Genomic DNA, 20,400 nt, shown 5'->3' on the forward strand with positions numbered 1-20,400 from the left:
AAAATGACTTGGAGAAAAAAAAAAAAAAAAGAAATAACTCTGAACTTTAAAAAATTGTTTATATTTTGATAGAATTTTATGAGAACTAGTCCAAGATTTCTTAGGAGCTAATAATAAATAAAAGAACAAACTAAAATATTTTTTTGTTGATGTCTCTTTATACAATAGAAAATTTAAAAATTTTTAGTCATTGACTTAGTCATTATTTTAGTAACTGGTTATCAGTTCAGTTGTTTGTCCTTAGCGCAGTTTTTGGCCATAACTGGGTGGCTTTGAGAAAATTCATGAATTTCCCTATCCATTTAGACTATTCTGTTTGTAGAGTGCTTTGAATCTTGTGTGTAGGTACTACCTAAGTGTTTAGATATAATGTTTTATATTTGAGTAGCCTTATGGTAAAATCCTAGTTTCACTTTTATAAAATCTTTTTGTACACAGTATTCATAATTTGAAAAGTAGAAATTGAAATGAACTAGACATAAAATGTATAGAGACAATTTGGAAACCCTTGCAAGGAAATGGAACCTTTTGGACTAATACATGCATGTAAGTGCGTGCATACATTCAAGCATGTACATGCATCTGTATGTATCTATATATATATCGAGAGAGAAAGACTCACTTCTCTTTTCTGGAGGTTGTGTATTTGATAGTTATAACTAACCTAATCACAGTCAAAAGGTGGGATTTAGAACTGACTTCTGAGATGTTCAGATGAATGTGACATAACTTACTACAGTGCTTACAGATATACTTTGGTTCTTTCAGATAGTATCCAATTAATTTTATTGTAGTTATACAAATAAACTTGACTATTTTTAGTCTTCAGCCTACTAGAAAGTTTTAAAGATCTAAAGGTGAATACTGCTGGAGAGAGGCATACTGTGACAATAGTGAGAATTGACAGCTGAGCCTGCCGGTAAAGTATAACAGTGATATGAGAGTCAGACACTGCAGTACTGGGGTCTGTGGCATGGTGCCAAATCCCCACACACCTTTGCAGCCTCTCAGGCTTCATTGCATCACAGGTGGATTCAGTATTAGTTGTTTATAGTGGTTACCTTGAGGCTTCCAGAAAAGGTTGAATTGCTGGCTCAGTACTTATAATTCAGTGTTTTTTCTTCTTCTTCTCCTTCTTTTTAGCATGCAACTAGTGTTTTGATGTAAAAAATTTTTTCTAATTCAGTGTTTCTTCAAGTGCGGTCAGTTGGCTTCATGAGTCTCAGTTTGTTGGGATTGTTCAGGATACTGAATCCTAAAGTTCATTGCAGACATACTGACTCCCATGGGCCTAAAACTTGACAAACATTGTTGTAAGATGACAGATAAGAATATTTTTAGGAAGATAATTTTAAAAGATTATCAAAATTGGTAAGAAAAAAAAGTTTAGAACCAAAAGCAGCATTTTGTCTGAATATCATTAACATTAAATGTTTACTATGTGCTTAAGCACTGTACTCTGATACAGTGTTCATGCTTTTCTTGTTGGCAGTTGCCTCAGTACCTTTGAGGTTAGTTCAGTATTAACCCAGCTTTTTAGGTCAGGAACTTGAGAAAGTGACTTAACCCACGGTCATATAGTTATAAATGATAGAGGCTGAATTCAAGTCCAGGCCTTCTTAATTACCATCCTGTATTACTTATCTTTTCACTAGCTACTTATATAATTAATGTATATAAAGATGGTTGGTAAAGGAATGTTAGAAACTATATTTCAGTGAAAATGAGATTGTTCTGAGTCAGACTGGAGCTAATATAGTGTTATAGGTCAGTTCAGTTCAGTTGCTCAGTCGTGTCCAACTCTTTGCGACCCCGTGAACCGCAGCATGTCAGACTTCTCTGTCCATCACCAGCTCCCGGAGTCCACCCAAACCCATGTCCATCGAGTCGATGATGCCATCCAGCCATCTCATCCTCTGTTGTCCCCTTCTCCTCCTGCCCCCAATCTTTCCCAGCATCAGGGCCTTTTCCAATGAGTCAGTTCTTCGCATCAGGTGGCCACAGTATTGGAGTTTCAGCTTCAACATCAGTCCTTCTAATGAACACCCAGGACTGACCTCCTTTAGGATGGACTGGTTGGATCTCCTTGCAGTCCAAGGGACTCTCAAGAGTCTTCTCCAACACCACAGTTCAAAAGCATCAATTTTTCACTACTCAGGTCTGTTTATAGTCCAACTCTCACATCCATACATGACCACTGGAAAAACCATAGCCTTGACTAGACGGACCTTTGTTGGCAAAATAACGTCTCTGCTTTTTAATATGCTATCTAGGTTGGTCATAACTTTCCTTCCTTTTAATTTCATTGCTGCAGTCACCATCTGCAGTGATTTTGGAGCCCAGAAAAATAAAGTCAGCCACTGTTTCCACTGTTATAGGTCAATAATACTGCAATTAAAAAAAAGAATATTTGAACTTGGCTATTGGATTGTCATCATCAAATTGAAATAATAGCTTTAATTTCTCCCCTTTAGACATGTTTAATCTGTAGTTTGGGCCTAATAGTTTACATTTTCTTAAATATTTTTAGAGTATCATACTCAGCAAGATAATTGTAAAAATTCAGTTTTATAAAAGTCCGTGCTTTATTTTTTTTGGCCATGCTGCATGACTTGTGGGATCTTAATTCCCCAACCAGGGGTTAAACATTCAACGGAGGCCCTTAACTGTGAGAGCACAAGAGTTCTAACCACTGGACTGCTAGGGAACCCTCTCCCCTCCCCCCACCTTCCCACTCTTGTTCTTCATTTAACACAAATATGAGCAGCAGACTTCTTCATCACTGTTGTATATTGGCATTCCATCGTTTTTCTTGAATGTCTATATGATACTTCTGTTAATTCACTGAAAGGAGAGCAGAGAGTTTCTCTTTAGAGTAATGAACATATTAACTAGTTACTTTAGTTTGCTGCTGCTGCTAAGTCGCTTCAGTCGTGTCCAACTCTGTGCGACCCCATAGACAGCAGCCCACCAGGCTCCACCGTCCCTGGGATTCTCCAGGCAAGAATACTGGAGTGGGTTGCCATTTCCTTCTCCAATGCATGAAAGGGAAAAGTGAAAGTGAAGCCGCTCAGTCGTATCCGACTCTTAGCGACCCCATGGACTGTAGCCTACCAGGCTCCTCCGTCCATGGGATTCTCCAGGCAGGAGTACTGGAGTGGGGTGCCATTGCCTTCTCCACTTTAGTTTGAAGAAATACCATTTTAACCCAGTTACATGAAAGTAAGTGTCATCCATATGCCCAAATCTTAAATGAATTTATACTTCCCTGAATTTAGGGAAGTATCTAGAACCTTGTTTGTTTGGAGCAGGAACTGCCAGAGACAAGATCTGATCTTTTAGGATCTCTGCTAAATCTGGAGATTCCAGATGCTAGGTACCTACAGACTGTCAGGTACTCTTCTAGGTGCTGTGGATCCAACTGTGAGTAAGGAAACATTAACAAGCTCCATGTTCTTATGGAGCTTATACTGAAGTAGTTGAAGACTTGAAATTAACATCTATTTAAGATACTTTGAAAGTTATAGGTGATAAAAAAGAAAACAATTATCTTTGTGAGAGAATATGACAGCTGGAATTTTTTCCCCAGGGGTTATTTTGAGATATGACAGTATAATTTATTATTCAAATGGAGACAGTTTTGAGAATAAAAAGGGGCTCTGCTAATAATTAGGTTAGGACAGCAGGTGTAAACCAGTACTGTTCTGGGCGAACTGGGTCACATGGTTGAAGAGAACATTTGAGCTGAGACCTGAATAATGAGAAGCCTGCAGTGGAATTAGCCTAAGGGGTCAAGGAAGAAGAATGTTAGAGACGGGGCAAGCTGGTAATGGTTTACTAGGTAAGGTTTGGAGGAAGATAAGAATCTGAAAATGAAATAGAGGAAAGACAAGGTCTAGGACAAGAGAAGTATAGTATGTGATAGGAATTGGAAAGGGAAAGGGAGGTGGGGATTAAAGAATATGGGAAGGTAGTAAGTTGGGACTGTAGAGTAGTCGGGGTTATTTTTTTTTTCATTCTTCCAATGTACTTATTGCATGTTTTCCTTGTCTCAGGCATTGGGAAGTATTGGGGATACAGGAATGAAAATGCAGTTTAAAGTAGTGCCATGGTGGCTATTGTGCAACTCTCGGGGCCCTGTTCACATTGTGTTTTTCCTTGTGGCTCTTATATTTTCATGGACAGCTAGGAAACAGGCAAACAACCCAGGGGATTTCAGACAGTGCTGTAGTAAAGGGGACAAAGTAAGGTGGTATGAAACAGTGGTGTAAGGGCTTCTTTAGATATTTAGTGGGAAATCCCTGTCAGATATGGGTAGGGCTTCCCTTGTGGCTCAGCTGGTAAAGAATCCGCCTGCAATGTGAGAGACCTAGGTTTGATCCCTGGATTGGGAGGATCCTCTGGAGAAGGGAAAGGCTACCCACTCCAGTATTCTGGCCTGGAGAATTCCATGGACTGTGTAGTCCATGGGGTCGCAAAGAGCTGGACACGACTGAGTGACTTTCTCAACATTCAGAAAACTAAGATCATGGCATCCGGTCCCATCACTTCATGGCACATAGATGGGGAAACAGTGGAAACAGTGACTGACTTTATTTTTCTGGGGTCCAAAATCACTGCAGATGGTGACTGCAGCCATGAAATTAAAAGACGCTTACTCCTTGGAAGGAAAGTTATGACCAACCTAGACAGCATATTAAAAAGCAGAGACATTACTTTGCCAACAAAGGTCTGTCTAGTCAAGGCTATGGTTTTTCCAGTGGTCATGTATGGATGTGAGAGTTGGACTATAAAGAAAGCTGAGTGCCGAAGAATTGCTGCTTTTGAACTGTGGTGTTGGAGAAGACTCCTGAGAGTCCCTTGGACTGCAAAGAGATCCAACCAGTCCATCCTAAAGGAGGTCAGTCCTGGGTGTTCATTAGAAGGACTGATGTTGAAGCTGAAACTCCAATACTGTGGCCACCTGATGCGAAGAACTGACTCATTGGAAAAGGCCCTGATGCTGGGAAAGATTGGGGGCAGGAGGAGAAGGGGATGACAGAAGATGAGATGGCTGGATGGCATCACCGACTCGATGGACATGGGTTTGGGTGAACTCCGGGAGTTGGTGATGGACAGGGAGGCCCAGTGTGCTGCGGTTCATGGGGTCGCAAAGAGTCGGGCGCGACTGAGCGACTGAACTGAACTGACCTGAGTGACTTTCACTTTCACTTAGAGATCTAGCTTTGGGGAGAAGTTTCTGATTTGATGACATTTTAGGCAGTTTCTCTTTTTATGAAATCTTCTGAAATAATGAGCAGATTGAGTGGGGTATTATGATGGACTGACCTGACAGTGTTTGATAAGCAAGGTTAGGATGGTGATGGGTTACATTTTATATGCCTTCTATAGTGATAAATTGGTAATATTAAAAGAAAAAATAAATTGGTGGTATCCAGTATGAGATTTAGAAAAAGATACACATGAAAATTTTCTTTTTTTAGTGATGAGTTTTATGTAATTTCATCCTTATTTAAAGAATCTCATTTGCCTGTGCCTATAAAGTCATTAACACATTGGTAATTTGAAATCACTTGAAGAACACAAGGGCCTTAAATTCATATATGCTGTAATTGAAAGGACTTTCACATGCATTAGCTCCTTTGCCCTTCAGATGTAAGAAATGTCAAGAATTGGTAAAATATCCATTTATTTATTAAAAACTTTTTTGGGGGGCCATGCCACACGGCATGTGGGATCCTCCTTTCTTGACCAGGGATCCAACCTGTGCCTCCTGCATTGGAAGTGTGGAGTCCTAACCCCTGGACTGCTAGGGAAATTCCTAAAATATACCCCATTTTAGAAAATCCCCTGAATTCAATGACCACTTAAGCTTTAGATATTCTTGATAGCTCTTTGAATTGCTTTTGGTCTAAAGTTTTAGGATGCTGGATTTGTGGAGTGGTGTATTTATTGCAGTTTTGTGTTTTTTTTTAGCTGTGTAATCTGGGAAGCCTTAGTTCTGGTTTGTTTGTTTTATTCTTTGGGGAGTGTTTGTAATTAGGGTTTGTAAGTTGGAATGATATAAAATGTTCAGGATGATTGGTATTTTCAAAACCAAATCGTGTTATAAAATTGTTAACTGATTGAGCTACCTGTTGTGAATCCTATGTTTTTTGTGCCTTGGTCAGGGGAAAAAAATACATTTATGTATGTATTTTAAATGAGGACATAGACAAAGAGGATAAGATTTGGATATATTAAGTATAAGTTTATACAATGAAATTATTATTTAGTGTTGATCCCTCTGAAGGGGTTTCTCAGGTAGCTCAGTGGTAAAGATTCCACCTGCCAACACAGGAGATGTGAGCTCTATCCCTGGGTCAGGAAAATCCCCTGGAGAGGGAAATGGCAACCCACTCCAATATTCTTGCCTGGGAAATCCCATGGACAGAGAAGCCTGGCTAGCTGTAGTCCACAGGGTTGCAAAGATTTGGACACCGCTTAGCAACTAAGCAGCAGCAGAAGTAAGTAAAGGTAGTTAAATAGTTGTGTCAGAATATCTAGAAATAAGTAAAGGTTGTTTAAAAGTTGTGTTGTAATGTTTTCTGTCAACTAGAAAGGAGTTAATTTGATGTCATCTAGCTTGTTTTAATTTAGTACAGGCATTTCCATATTTCTTTCTTTTCTAAAATACTGATCATGAAAATGAGAAAAACCAATGTACATTTGGTTTGGATTCCATCTGAGAATGACCCTGAGTAATGCACAAGCTTCAAAGCAATAATTTTATTTAGTTTATATATACAGATCATTGTTTTTCTTGATTTAGAGAAAAAGTAAACTACTTTTTGACACAACCTATTCTGAGTTATAATAATGCAGAGCTGTATGCTTGTTCACCTGTTGGTATTTACAGTTGTTTTACTTTGGTATCATTGAATGTCATGTATTCAGTTTAATTTATAATATTGTTTTTGCAGTGTTAAAAAAATAACTACTAGGTGTTTTTTGGGGTATGTTTAATGTGTTTGACACAAATAATATGAAGAAAAGTATACCTGAATAGCTTAATTCTAAAGGGAAAATAAAACTGTTTGGATTTATATCCTGAAATGTAATTGTATTAAGTGAATAAATTATTTTTTCCAGGCAGACTCCAGGTTAAAAGCGCTTAATGCAACATTCAGAGTGAAAAACCCAGACAAGTAAGGTTTTGTTTTAATAACAGTTACAATGTTGTTTTGAATGGTGCCTATCAGTCTATTTAATTTTTCATTTCTGAATGTATGCACTTTATTTGCTAAATATTTTAAATAGTAATTCACATTAGTGAAATCCTTTTATAGTCTAAAACTGATTTTAAATTTGATGATTTTATTGGGATTAAGGTTGTAAGTAACTGAAGTTTTAGAAAATTAAACCACTGCTTTTTCCTGGAAGGATTTATTAAGTGTTATTGAAGGTATCAGAAAAATGAGGAAAGTAATTTTAATTTCATATAAAATAGGTTTTCTTATTAGACTTTGCTTGTCAGATATGTGCAAAACTCAAGATAATATATTATCTATTTTAATAATAAACTATCTACTTTGAATGCCAAGAAAACTTGATAAATAAATGCATACTAGTATAATTTCATGGAGCTATATCTATATGACAATTACCTGACTTCATTAATGTTAGTTTGGAGTTTGTGAGAACATTTCTATATTAAAGGAAGCTGTGTATTCAGAAATAACTTTCCGGAGGGTGGAATCTAGGTATTTAAGATTTGGTTTTGCTAATTCTCTGAATTTGGCATATAATTCAGGCTCTTCATCATACAGACCTTTGCCTGAAGCTTAGTTCAGCTGTACTTTCCAGTTAGAAATGTGCTTAGGTAGATGGGGTTTTTCCATACTTGGCGACCAAGTTTATGAGGTCTGTTAGAATTTCTCTAGTCAGGCCTTCAAGTCTTAACTTCTACATAGTGTACATTCTTAGCAGACAAAGGCCAAGTTTGCATAGTCTGATAGCCTGTTATGCTGATTTTCATAAATCATAACACATTAACATAATACCTCTACTTTTTAATATAACTTTTGAATATAAGATGTAAATATTAATATTTTAAAGTTTTGGTAATTAGGAAATTGTGATGCTAACCATTGAGGTTTTCACTTTTTTAATAGACTTTGTTTCTTAGAGTAGTTTTAGGTTCCCAGAAAAACTAAGTGAAACATCTTACAGAGCTCCCATATCCCCTCTGCCCCTACACTTGCACAGCTGTTCCTGGATACACACAGCCACCCCTGTCATCCCTTACCAGCATGATAAATTTGTACAATTGATCACCCTGCATTGACTCATCATGATGCCTGTCAAAGTGCATAGTTTACATTAGGGTTCACCCTTGGTGTTATATATTGTATGGGTTTTGACACATGTACAATGACATTTATGTATCATTATAGTATCATGAAAAGTATTTTCACTGTGCTAAAAATCCTCTTTGCTCTCCCTTTTTATCTCTTCCTCCCCATAACCCTAGCAACCACTGATCTTTTTACTATTTCCATAGTTTTGCTTTTTCCAGAATGTTGTATCATAGTACGGAGCATTTTCAGACAGACTTTTGCTTTACGGTATGCATTTAAGATTCCACTGAGGTTTTTATAAAGGTTATGGCATCCATAGTATATAAGAGGTGTTTTCTAGATTAAGAACTAAAATTATGTCACCCTCCAAAAAAAGCTTTGTAAAATGTAAGCAGCAGAGTTTATGATATTGGTGAATGTACATTTGTTAGAGGAGCATGTAGATGAGACAGTTTAAATTAATATTTTAATGTTACTGTCAAATGTTTTTTAATGTAATAAAAAAGGTATTGTCAATTGTATGTTTTTCTTCCCTTTTCTGGAGAAGGCAATGGCAACCCACTCCAATACTCTTGCCTGGAAAATCCCATGGACGGAGGAGCCTGGTAGACTGTGGTCCATGTGGTCGCTAAGAGTCGGACACGACTGAAGCAACTTAGCAGAAGCAGCAGCTTCCCTTTTCTGACCTACCATCTTTTCTAGATTGCTAAATTTTATTTAATATCCATATTATAGAATTTTAAATGTGTGATATGGCCAATAACATAACCAGGGCAGTTTTTTGCTCCTAAGTTCTTGTTTAAGTATACAATTAGTAATAGAATTTGTTTGCCTTAAGTTTTAGAGAATTATCTGTATCAGTCATTGTTGTAACAGATTTTTAATATATAGAATCTCTCTTCTAGGTCTAGCTGGCCCAGTAGATTAATTATTATTCACACAATTACTAAAGTAGTTTATATCACCAAAACACTTTCTTTCTGTTCTTTCTTAAAATCTAGAAAACCAGAAAGAGTTTCAGAGGGAATACCAAAATGATACCTCCTTCATGCACGTTTATTTTTCTTTAGACTGTTCAAAGTAGTGAGGAGGAGGACGTTGAGTCTTCTACTTTCTTGTGGCAGTATTTGGCTGATATTTAGGAGGTAGACCAAGTGATTAATAGAATGTATGGGATGAAAGAGAGGAGAAGGAAATAAGATGGCACCTAGGTTTCATTCTTTAAACTGCTTGGGAGTACAGAGGAGAGAGATTTGATGGGATAGGGGAAGATAAGTTGAACTTTGGATATATAAGCAGCTACTAATATCTGCTAGCCAGTTGGCATTATAGATACAGCATTTAGGAGAGAGTTTTGGGCTGAAGATAGATATTTGGAGTTCATCAGCATGTAGATCATAATCGTGAAGCTTTGTGAATAAGTCACATAGAGTACAGGCTTCCCACGTGGTGCTAGTGGTAAGGAACCCGCCTACCAATGCAGGAGACCCAGGTTCGATCCCTGGGTCAGGAAGATCCCCTGGAGAAGGGCATGGCAACCCACTCCAGTATTCTTGCCTGGAGAATCCCATGGACAGAGGAGCCTGGTGGGCTACAGTCCATAGAGTCGCAAAGAGTCAGACACGACTGAAGTGACTTGGCACGCATGCACGCACATAGAATATGTAGACCGAATTATTGGTTGTAATACTGGCAAGGACCTAGGGCTGAACCAGTGCTTGAAGGGTGTTTTCCAAAGTATAATCTGAGGATTACCAGCATCTGAATCCTGTGAGTGAGTTTGTTATAAATTCAGATTCCTGAGTCCCATTAGGGCCTCTGTGTACAGTTATGGTGATTACTCATGCCCTCTTTTACTGAGAGGCCCTCAGTTGTGTTTCTGGCAAATATTTTAGGAGTCCTTTGCACACTAAAGTTGGCAGTGTAAGAGATGGGTGAAAGAAGTCAGTCCTGCAAAAGAGACTTTAGGAGTGACCAGAGAGTAAAAGGAAAGATCATGAGAAATTAACAATGATGTCAAGGAGATAAGTTTTTGAGGAGGGTGAAGTAAGCTGTTACATTTCTGGAAGAGCAGTGGTATCTGAAGTTTCAGGTCGTTATGGAGATTGGCAGATATTAGATTATAGAACAAAGATTACTGAGCAGCATGAAGATTGGGGTTAGAGATCATGAGTTTATGTTTGTACCAAAAGATTTTTTTAGCACCATAAATTTTCTTCTGTTTTCTTTTTTCCCCGAGTAATTTTTCATACCAATAGATTTTATCTCTATCTGAGTTCCACGGTATAAATTATAAAGTATGACATCTTTTCTTGGCTTTAAAAATATCTAAAGAAAATGTCGTTATTTAATTTTAGAACTTTCTGAGTTTGTATCAGTGTGTAAATGTTTAAGGCTAGCATATGGTTAAATAGAATCAGTTTCATTCTTCTCAGGAACTGCTGTTTTGTCTTTCAGTTTTTGACTGCTTTTCATGAAGAAAATGATGTTTTGTTTCCTATTTCAGGAGATTTATTGAACTAAAACACTATAGTGATGAACTCCAGTCTGTTATCTCACATCTCCTTCGAGTCAGAGCTGTAAGTGGTCACCAGAAGCTTTTTGACAGGTGTTTTTATGGAAGTGCTTCTCATTTAATCATTATGTTTTTAAGTAATGGAAAGTATTTATGATGAATAACTGATTTTTATATTCAAATTTGGTGTGTTATTTACCTAAATTGCATTTTTTTTTTAATTGTGAAATTTTTTCTGGCATAAATAACCTGAAGAATTTCAACCTATTATTTACTCTGTAGTCCATATATGGTTTCTTGTTTGTTTGTTTTTTCTCTTAGTATATGGTTGTTTTGACATTTATCAAAGGGCCTACCATTTTAGCATTGGAATATAATTGTGTGACTTTGATCTACATATTATTTTATTCTTTCAAGATTTTTTTTTAAGGTTGGTGAATAGTTAATATTAAGCCATTCTGTGTCTGTGCTCTTAAATTATACTAAATAAACTTATGTAGGGTAATGGTCTGCTATGACATGAGGAACTAGAAATATACCAGTAATGATTGTAATTACCTGTAGAGTTTGGCTGTAATAGACATGGAGAAATATATTTTTGGGTAGGTTAATGTAGTACCTGGAAAATGTTGTATTATCCACTCTGGTCCTTTGGGGTAACCTAGAGAAAACCTTAGAACTGGTCTTAAAGGCTTTGAAAGACACTGAGTTACCAGGTCTAGGATCATATCTTACACTCATTGGAAACATCTTGAAATTAAATATATTATCTGGGATTTGTTTTAATGAAAGAGTCTGCTGGTAAAGGGTGCAGAGTAGGGTCAATTTTAGATGCAACTTAATTGGCCATATGATAATTGTTGAAGGTAAGTGTTGGGAAATGGGAGTATATCCTACTATTCTCTACTTTTTGTATATTTGAAGATTTTCGTGAAAAATATAAAAAAATAAAGTAAGGGAACACTCCTTTTGAAGTATCCTCATATTGGCCCAATCTGTGTAACCATCCAGAGTACTATAGGACTCTTTATATAAATTGTAAGATACTTTGTAGGAAAAGAAAAAGGTACCTATGAGAATTATTAGGGTAGAGTCAAGAATGGGGTATTGAAAAGGACTTGTGAATTGATGAGATAAAATTTCTAGGCCTCTAGTTGCTTTGAAGTTACCTAAACAAATAAGGCAACAGTTCTTAATGGAAAGTGAAGGTGGAGTCAGAGACACCCCAGAAGACTGGAAGAACCCTTCATACTGTTTTGTCTTCTGTGTCAAAAAACCTGGAGAATTTACTTAAATTAGAGGTCTGGCTGATTATGAAAGCTGTATCTTCCTTAAAGGCCTTCCACCAAAGGGAAGAGGGGGCACACTGTGGAAGGTGTCATGCCACAGGAAGCTGGGCAGTGCTGGGCGTCTTGGGTAGGCAGAGGCACACTGTTAAGCAGTCACATGACCAGCTCCAGGTACTGAGAGGTTCTCAAGCAGTCGTTCACATCCAGAAGAAACAAAGGGAAAACGCAGAAAAACCAGTCAGAGGCAGATTTATCAGAAATATCAGAGATGAGTGGTGAATTGAACAAAGTGTAACAGTTAAAACCCAGAAAATCTGTAAAGTGTAGGGAATAAGTTTGAATGAGATCTAAAGGAGGGAGGAAATAACTGTCACTGTTGTGAAGCTGTGCTGCGGATCATCTAGCCTGCAGGAAGGTATGGGTGATTGCTCTCATAAAGCAAGTAAGAAAATTATCACAGTCGGGGTAGGATGTCCAGTGATCATATTTGGCTTTCTGCTCAAAGTATATTTTTGAATGTGATTAATACTTAATAATCGTTAGAGATGATGATAAAATGTAATAGTGATGTTACAGAAAATTTTGAGTCTTGCACACAGCTGTTTCAATACTCTGTACATTTCATTTTGAGGGCTTCCCTCGTGGCTCAGTGGTAGAGAATGCCTGCCAGTGCAGGAGAGGCACAGGTGGCTTGGGTTCGATCCCTGGTTTGAGAAGATCCCCTGGAGAAGGAAATGGCAACCCACTCCAGTATTCTTGCCTGGGAAATCCCATGGGCAGAGGAGCCTGGTGGGCTACAGTCCGTGGGGTTGCAAAAGAATACGACTTAGTGACTAAACAAGAGCAGCACTTCATGTTAGCTTTGTTGTTCTTCTAACTATTTTTAACCATGCCAAGCTTGTTTCTGGTTTTTATTTGCCATTTCCTGGGCCTGTACCATTCTTCCCCCACGCCCTACCCCCAGGATCCTCTCTTGGCTTATTCTCTTTTTGTTATTCAGTTATTGGTTCAAATACCTCTTGACAGAAATTATCTTTCCTGAGCATCCTGTATAAAATGTGGTGCAGGTTTCTATCATTTCTGTCATTTTCTGTCATTCTGAACTTGTTAATTATCTCCTCCACTAGTATATATGTGAGCTTGCAAGAGCAGGAGCTTTGTTTTCTCACTGCTAAATCCTGAGAATAATGCCTGACCCGAATAGCACCCACTATGTATTCATTGAATGGATGAATAAATAAATGTATGTGCTGACAGTTTTATGTTTAAATAAATCTTGAAAAGCAGTAGGATAAATTACTTCTTGAACTTAATTATAACCAGCCAAGGGGAGCTGGTTAGTAATGTATATATGACAAGAACTTTTAAAGAAAATGACCTTGTCATCAAAGAGCTTGTAATATACATGTAAGAGAATTCTGGGTGTAGATATTTACCCTAGACTTTATGAAAACAGGCTTCAGAAACTTAATTGACCTGAAAGACTGCTTGAGCTCTTCAAAGGAAAGACAGCACTTGATCTGTGAGTCAAATTGAGATTTTGACTGTGTAAGTAAGATAAATGCCAGTGAAAAATATGGAATAGCTAAAATCTTGGTTGTTCTAAAATTAGGAAAAAGGCCCTTTAGTCATTGACGGTAACATAAAAGTTAAAAATGGAAGGTTAGAACCCAACACTGACAGAATCCTGAAAACAACGTAGAGATCGCCACAGGGCGAGCCTTTTTGTAACATTCAGTGTCAAGAGAAGAAGGCTTAGATACTGTTGGAGACATGATGACGTGTTAACAGATAAAGAAAAAATAAAGTTATTTGGCTATCTTTTCTGTTCAGGAAAATTCTTTTGAAAGTCTTGATAGAAAAGGCAAAAAATAAATGACTTCAGGTTAAAGAGTTAATATTTAAGATATTAAAACAGAACAACCAGAAAGGGTGGGTAGTCTTAGATTGAGAGGAGCTGGAGTTAGCACTTGTCTCTGCCGTTTACTGAGTTCTTCAGGCAAATCCAGAGACCTTTCAGAGTTTGTTTTCTTGGAGAGTATCTGCCTGGTACACAATAGGTACTGCATAAATATTTGTTATATGAATGAGTGTGTTATTCATAGGGTTGTGATATTCAGATGAGATAATTTATGTTTCAAAAACTAAAAAGGAAAAAATACTAATATCTAATATTTTGAACTGTGGTGTTGGAGAAGACTCTTGAGAGTCCTTTGGACTGCAAGGAAATCAAACCAGTCCATCCTAAAGGAAATCAGTCCTGAATGTTCATTGGAAGGACTGATGCTAAAGCTGAAGCTCCAATACTTTGGCCACCTCATGTGAAGAACTGACTCATTGGAAAAGACCCTGATGCTGGGAAAGATTGAGGGCAGGAGGAGAACGGATGACAGAGGATGAAGATAGTTGGATGGCATCACTGACTCGATGGACATGAGTTTAAGCAAGATCCAGGAGTTGGTGATGGGGAGGGAGTCCTCGTGTGCTGTAGTCCATGGGGTCGCAAAGAGTCAGACATGACTGAGGACTCAACTAAACTGAACTGATCTAATGTTTATTATATTTACTATTGTATATAAGCCAACCATTGTGTGTTATTATTACCTAATTCTGACAGTGGCCCTTTGAAAGTAGGTGCTGTGACTGTCCCCAATTTATAGATTAGGAAGCAAATCCCTTATTTCCTACAATCATATTTGCTGCCTCTCTAGGGGAAATCAAATTTAGAACGGAAGGAGGATTGCTTAACTTTGCTAATACGCTAACTATGTAAATTGAAATTATTGAGCTACTATTTAACATTTAATTTGTAGTCATTTGTATAGATAGCAATATCTAGTGTTTGTGAAATATTTGGTGATGGCAGTGTAAAGTCTTACATACAACTCCTTTGGGAAAGATTTTAGCAGTAGTGTCATAAGTCTTAAATCTCCTGATGCCCTGCGGGGAGACACAGGCACGTTCAAAAACCCTTAGGAGATAATTCAGAAGAAAAACTGTGTGTCCAGATTTTTAAAACAAGATCATTTAATAGACTGTCATAAAACTTTATGTCCTTTTTAACATTTAATCCGCTATACTTCAGTATGGATAGGGAAGGCATTCGTAGCATAGTTCCAAATGATTCAGAGCTGGGGAGGATCATATGATGAGTCTGTTAAGTTTCTTCTGTTGTCATGTTATTTGCTAGGTATCAGTCCTCTCCTGTCAGTTGTTAAGATGATCAATTTTCAGAAAGAAAGACTTGCCCACAGAATTGAAATTGAGTGGCAGTCTAGACTAAATCATTGGGTCTAGCCCCTTTTCGCTGGCACCGCGATTCCTGGTTCCCAGTGACCGTTGAATTACTCTGGTTTTGTTGTTGTTTAGTCCCTGTGTTGCATCTGACTCTCTTGTGACGCCATGGACTGTAGCCCTCCAGGCTCCTCTGTCCATGGTATTTCCCAGGCAAGAATACTGGAATCGTTGCCATTTCCTTCCCAGGGGGATCTTCCTGACCCAGTGATTGAACCCACATCTCCTGCGTCTCCTGCATTGGCAGGTGGATTCTTTACCACTGAGCCATAGGTTTTAATAATTCATGATTTATTTTTCAGCCATTTTCATCTTTACTTTTCTGTAGAAATGCTCATTTTTGGTCTATAGTTTTTCTTTGCTTCGTCTTTGTTCTCACTGCCTGATGATCTGGGTACTAGTCATCTCGTGTTTTTGTTGGCTAGCACAATTTACTTCCATGAGTAGTTGATACCAGAAACATTACTGCTGTTTCAGTAACAACTGCTAAGTGGCTCTGTGTTGCCTCATTCTCTAGTAGAGTGGTTCCTTGTGTAGTTGCTCATCTTTCTGGCGTATGAGAACCCTTGCCTCTTTTTGTCATGCTCTGTGGACTAGAGTATTTTCCAGAGCTCTAATTATTATGATTGAAGCTCTTTTTGTATCAGCTGCACAGAGTGATAAAATTTAAAGAAAAAAAAACAAAACTTTTAAGCACCTGGGATCCAAAAACTTTTTCTTTGCACGTTTATTTTGGATATGTGTTTTGTATTTAAGTTGCTCTAGTTTTTATACTTATGTGGTTATTTAACAAACTCTTTCCCTCTCTTCCATGCTTAGTATCTTAGGTAGATGATAAAATGCTCAGCTTTCAGGAGGAGGTTTGATTTTTAAAAGTACAAGAATCTAGAAAAGTTAGTAGTCTAGAATGGCCTTTTCCACTTTGTCATCTTTAGAATGCCAGTCCTATAAGATGGTGCCTACTGCAAATCACCCCCCTCAGTAGTCCTTATTCGTATATAGTGTTAAAAATCTAAAAAGTCAGGCAGAAAAAAAAAACACAACAACCTGTTAAACTTTTAAATCTCATTGTTTCCAAAATTTATTTCACAATGGAACCCATTTAAACAACCAGTCAACACTCTGTAGGACTCTCAAAAAATAATTGGGAAATAACATCCCAGAGTCATTAGTTTAGAGGTCTGCAGACAACCCTGAAAAGTTTCAAGCATAATAAAGACTGTGAACTTTGTACTGGAAGTGGAGTCTAGTACAGAAGTTGGCAAACTTTTTCTGAAGGCCCAATAGTAATTATTTTCACCTGCTTGGGTCATATGGCCCCTGTTGAAGCTGTTCAGCTCTGCTATGAAAGCAGCCGTAGGTAGTGCAAACGTGAGTGAGTATGACTGTTCTACAAGCTGCAGACCAGTAGTGTGCTGCCCCCTCATCTAGCAGGTATGTGTGTTTTCATAGCAGGTCAAGCAAGGAGAGATGGAAAGCACTTTATGATCCTCTTATACCAGCTCCAAGTTTTACAATGTGGTTTACTGACTTTTAAGCTGAAGTGTTGAACAGGTTAAGATTTATTGTATGGCTAATGCCTGTTTCCTCAAATTACTCATATTTGAGTAAGGAATTTGGCCACCATGGCGAAGAGCTGACTCATTTGAAAAGACCCTGATGCTGGGAAAGATTGAGGGCAGGAGGAGAAGGGGACGACAGAGGATGAGATGGTTGGATGGCATCACCGACTCAATGGACATGAGTTTGCGTAAACTCCAGAAGTTGGTGATGGACAGGGAGGCCTGGGGTGCTGCGGTTCATGGGGTCACAAAGAGTCGGACACGACTGAGCGACTGAACTGAACTGAACTGAGTAAGAAATTAGAGGGTCAGTTCATCTTCAGGATTTACATTGAGAAATTGTGTACTAGAAATTTTTTTTAAAGAGTTTTATGTGACATTGACTTCTGGTCTTCTGTTTCATGTCCATAACACTTTGGAGAAAGGAGATTACCACATACAGTGTTTTCTGTCTTTTGCAAGATGTGTGCGAATGATGGGGCAGTATGTGTTTTAATCTCAGTGAGCTAAACTATAATTCTACTGTTATTAAATGGTTAGAAGGCATTAATTTGATAAAGTAGCACAGGAAGTATATTGCATGTTTGTAGCTTTTACGTATAAAACTATCAATAATACAATTGAAAATGTTTATATTCTCTTCCCTGGTAGATCCCTCTTTGGGGACTTTTATCTTAAGGAAGCAATCTGAAATTTGGAAAAAGCTGTACTCTCAGAGAATGATTATTTAATACTGAAAAAATTAGGGATAACTGAGTACCTGACAAGGAATGCGTATATAATTGATATACCACTAGGTGAAACTTATGCATGTATTTTTTTAACTGGTGTCTATTAAAAATAATATTAACCTGCTGGATAAAAATATTAGCACTCTTGGTATAGCAAATTTTAAAATATTAATTAAAACATATACATATATGAAAAAATTATATAAATATGACAACATTAGTTTTTTTTCCCCATGATGAGACTTTGGGAGATTTAAGCTCTTTTTTTTTTTTTGGCATATTTTTCAAGTTGTACTAAGTATACAGATGTATTTTTTAATGAAGATAAAATGTATTTTTAGTTATCTGTTTATAACTTACAAACAGTGAACTGTTTATAACTAATAGCAATTTCTTTTGAATATTTATTCCAGAGAGTAGCAGATCGACTATATGGTGTATATAAAGTACATGGGAATTATGGGCGAGTTTTCAGGTACGCATTATACAAACTTTTATAATCAACAACAACTAGCTCTAATTAGCTTTTTGCATAATAACTGTAATTCTGGAATATGTATGAGTCTGCAAAGCAAAAGATAATTTTTGGTTTGTATTTGTTTATTTTCTGTGCTGGGCTGGGTCTTCGTTGTGATGTATGTGCTTCCTAGTTGTGGTGCACAGGCTTAGTTGCCCTGCAGCATGTGGAATCTTAGTTCCCTGACCAGGGATCCAGCTCACGTTCTGTATGTTGAAAGGCAGATTCTTAACCACTGGACCACCAGGGAAGTCCCAAAAGCTTATTTTTTAAATCCTGTCCAATAGTAGTAGTCTTCAGACTTTTCCTGCAAGCTCTTAGTTGCCTGACCAGGGATCGAACCTATGCCCCCTGTAGTGGCAGAGTCTTAGCCACTGGACCGCCAGAGAGTTTTAAGTCCTCAAACTTTTTATTGTAAAGCCTTTCTTTAAATAAAAAATAATGAAGGAGTCTAATATATTGAGCAGATAAAAGATAAACTCCTCTTAAGCAGTGAGCAGTGTCTTTTATTTTCTTGGCAGAATGCCCAAGGAGATTCCTTTTAAATCACTGTCATATTGAATTGGTGATTTTCTTTTTCTTTTTTTGTTTCACTTTATAATTTCTAAGGCTTTTGCAAGATGGGTTTTTCAGTCTTGGGGTAATATTAGTGTAAGTTGGAATATTTACTTGTATATGTAACTTGCATATGTTGGTAGTTTTTGAGCCTTTTCTTTTGTGAATTTTTGTTTGTTAATTATTTTAGTTGTGAAATTTTAGTAGTTATTATCCATATTTCCTTGTAAGAAGACTTGCTAATGTTCTGTCCTTTTTATCGAAGTAGTCAAAAATAATTCATTTAACATATTTGAACATTTAAGATATTCATATAATACAAAATTCAATAGGAACAAAAGCTTATATAGTGAAAAGTCTCTTTGCTCCTGCCTGCCAACCACCCAGGTCTCCTCCTCTGAGGCAACTACTGGCAGTTTCTGAGTTACTTGTGTATCCTTCCAGTAAAATGTATTGTAGCACTGTCAGTGTATATATTAACAGACAAACAAATGCATTCTACTCCCTCTCTCCCACCCTTTTTTTTTTTAACATGGAAAGGGAGCATGTTGTATACATTGCTATGTTCACTTCTCATGTTGCTTTTTTTAACTTAAAAACTGCTATCCTAGATATATTGTTATCAGCAAATAACTGTATTGGGCTTTATTGAGCTGGAGCATCCTAATTTACTTAACCAGTTTTTTCTTGATAATTATTTCTAATCTGCTGTTGCATTCAGTGCTTCAGTTAATGTTCATGTTCATGTCGTTTCACACATGATTGAGTATATATGTAGGATAAAATTCCACAAATGTTGTTACTGGATCTAAGGATAATTGAGTTGGTAGATATTGCCAAATTTCCCTGTATGGAAGATGTTCGACTCCCATCATCAAAATGTTAATATCTATTTCCTCAGATCCTTACCCAAACAGTTTTTAGTGAACTTTTGTCTTTACCAGCCTGATGGTGAAAAATGCCTTCTCACTGTAGTTATAATTTGTATTACTCTAATTATGAATGAAGTTAAACTTTTTTCCTGATGATTAATAGTCTCTAATTTTTTTTTTTTTTAATTTTATAAGCAGTCTGTATGTATCTTTGGCTGTTTTTTCCTGTTGGGCTGGTAGTCTGGTTTCTTAATTTATTTGCAGTTGTTTATCTTTTAGGAAAATTAGACCTTTGTGAAATGGATTGCAACTTTTTCCCCACTTTGTCATATGTCTCTTGACTTTTCTTATGTGGCTTTTAATATACAAAAATATTCAACTTATTAAATTCAGTTGACATGCAAGTGATTAGTTTTTCTCCTTTATAAAGTAATAGCCTCTGACTTTTTGTATATCTTAGTAAGGTCTCCTCCTTATGAATAATAAAGCATATATTTTTCATTTCTTCTATATTTTTGTGGTTCTGTAAATTTTTGATTCATCTGAAATTTATTTGAATATCAGTTTTAAGATGTAGCACAGCGGAAAAAAAAAAAATTCATTTTGTGAACAGCCAGCACTAAAAAAAGATTAACTGTTACTATTACTATTTTGCTATGACCAGTGCGTTCTCTTGGCAAAACTCTATTAGCCTTTGCCCTGCTTTATTCTGTACTCCAAGGCCAA

At 37.0% G+C, this 20,400-nt stretch overlaps 1 protein-coding gene across 3 annotated transcripts in view; it reads left to right on the forward strand.

Moving 5' to 3' along the window:
* Positions 1–20,400, forward strand: part of SNX4 (sorting nexin 4) — a 54,816-nt gene that overhangs the window by 18,026 nt on the left and 16,390 nt on the right. For all 3 annotated transcript variants that reach the window (XM_081571673.1, XM_081571674.1, XM_081571675.1), the window contains exons 6-8: positions 7,132–7,187; positions 10,846–10,918; positions 18,144–18,205. In XM_081571673.1, the coding sequence (XP_081427799.1) occupies positions 7,132–7,187; positions 10,846–10,918; positions 18,144–18,205 (191 nt within the window). The remainder of the gene's footprint in view (positions 1–7,131; positions 7,188–10,845; positions 10,919–18,143; positions 18,206–20,400) is intronic.

This window comes from Giraffa tippelskirchi, chromosome 2 (assembly GCF_054371585.1).
Source record: "Giraffa tippelskirchi isolate mGirTip1 chromosome 2, T2T-mGirTip1v1.2.pri, whole genome shotgun sequence".
NCBI classification, from domain to species: domain Eukaryota; kingdom Metazoa; phylum Chordata; class Mammalia; order Artiodactyla; family Giraffidae; genus Giraffa; species Giraffa tippelskirchi.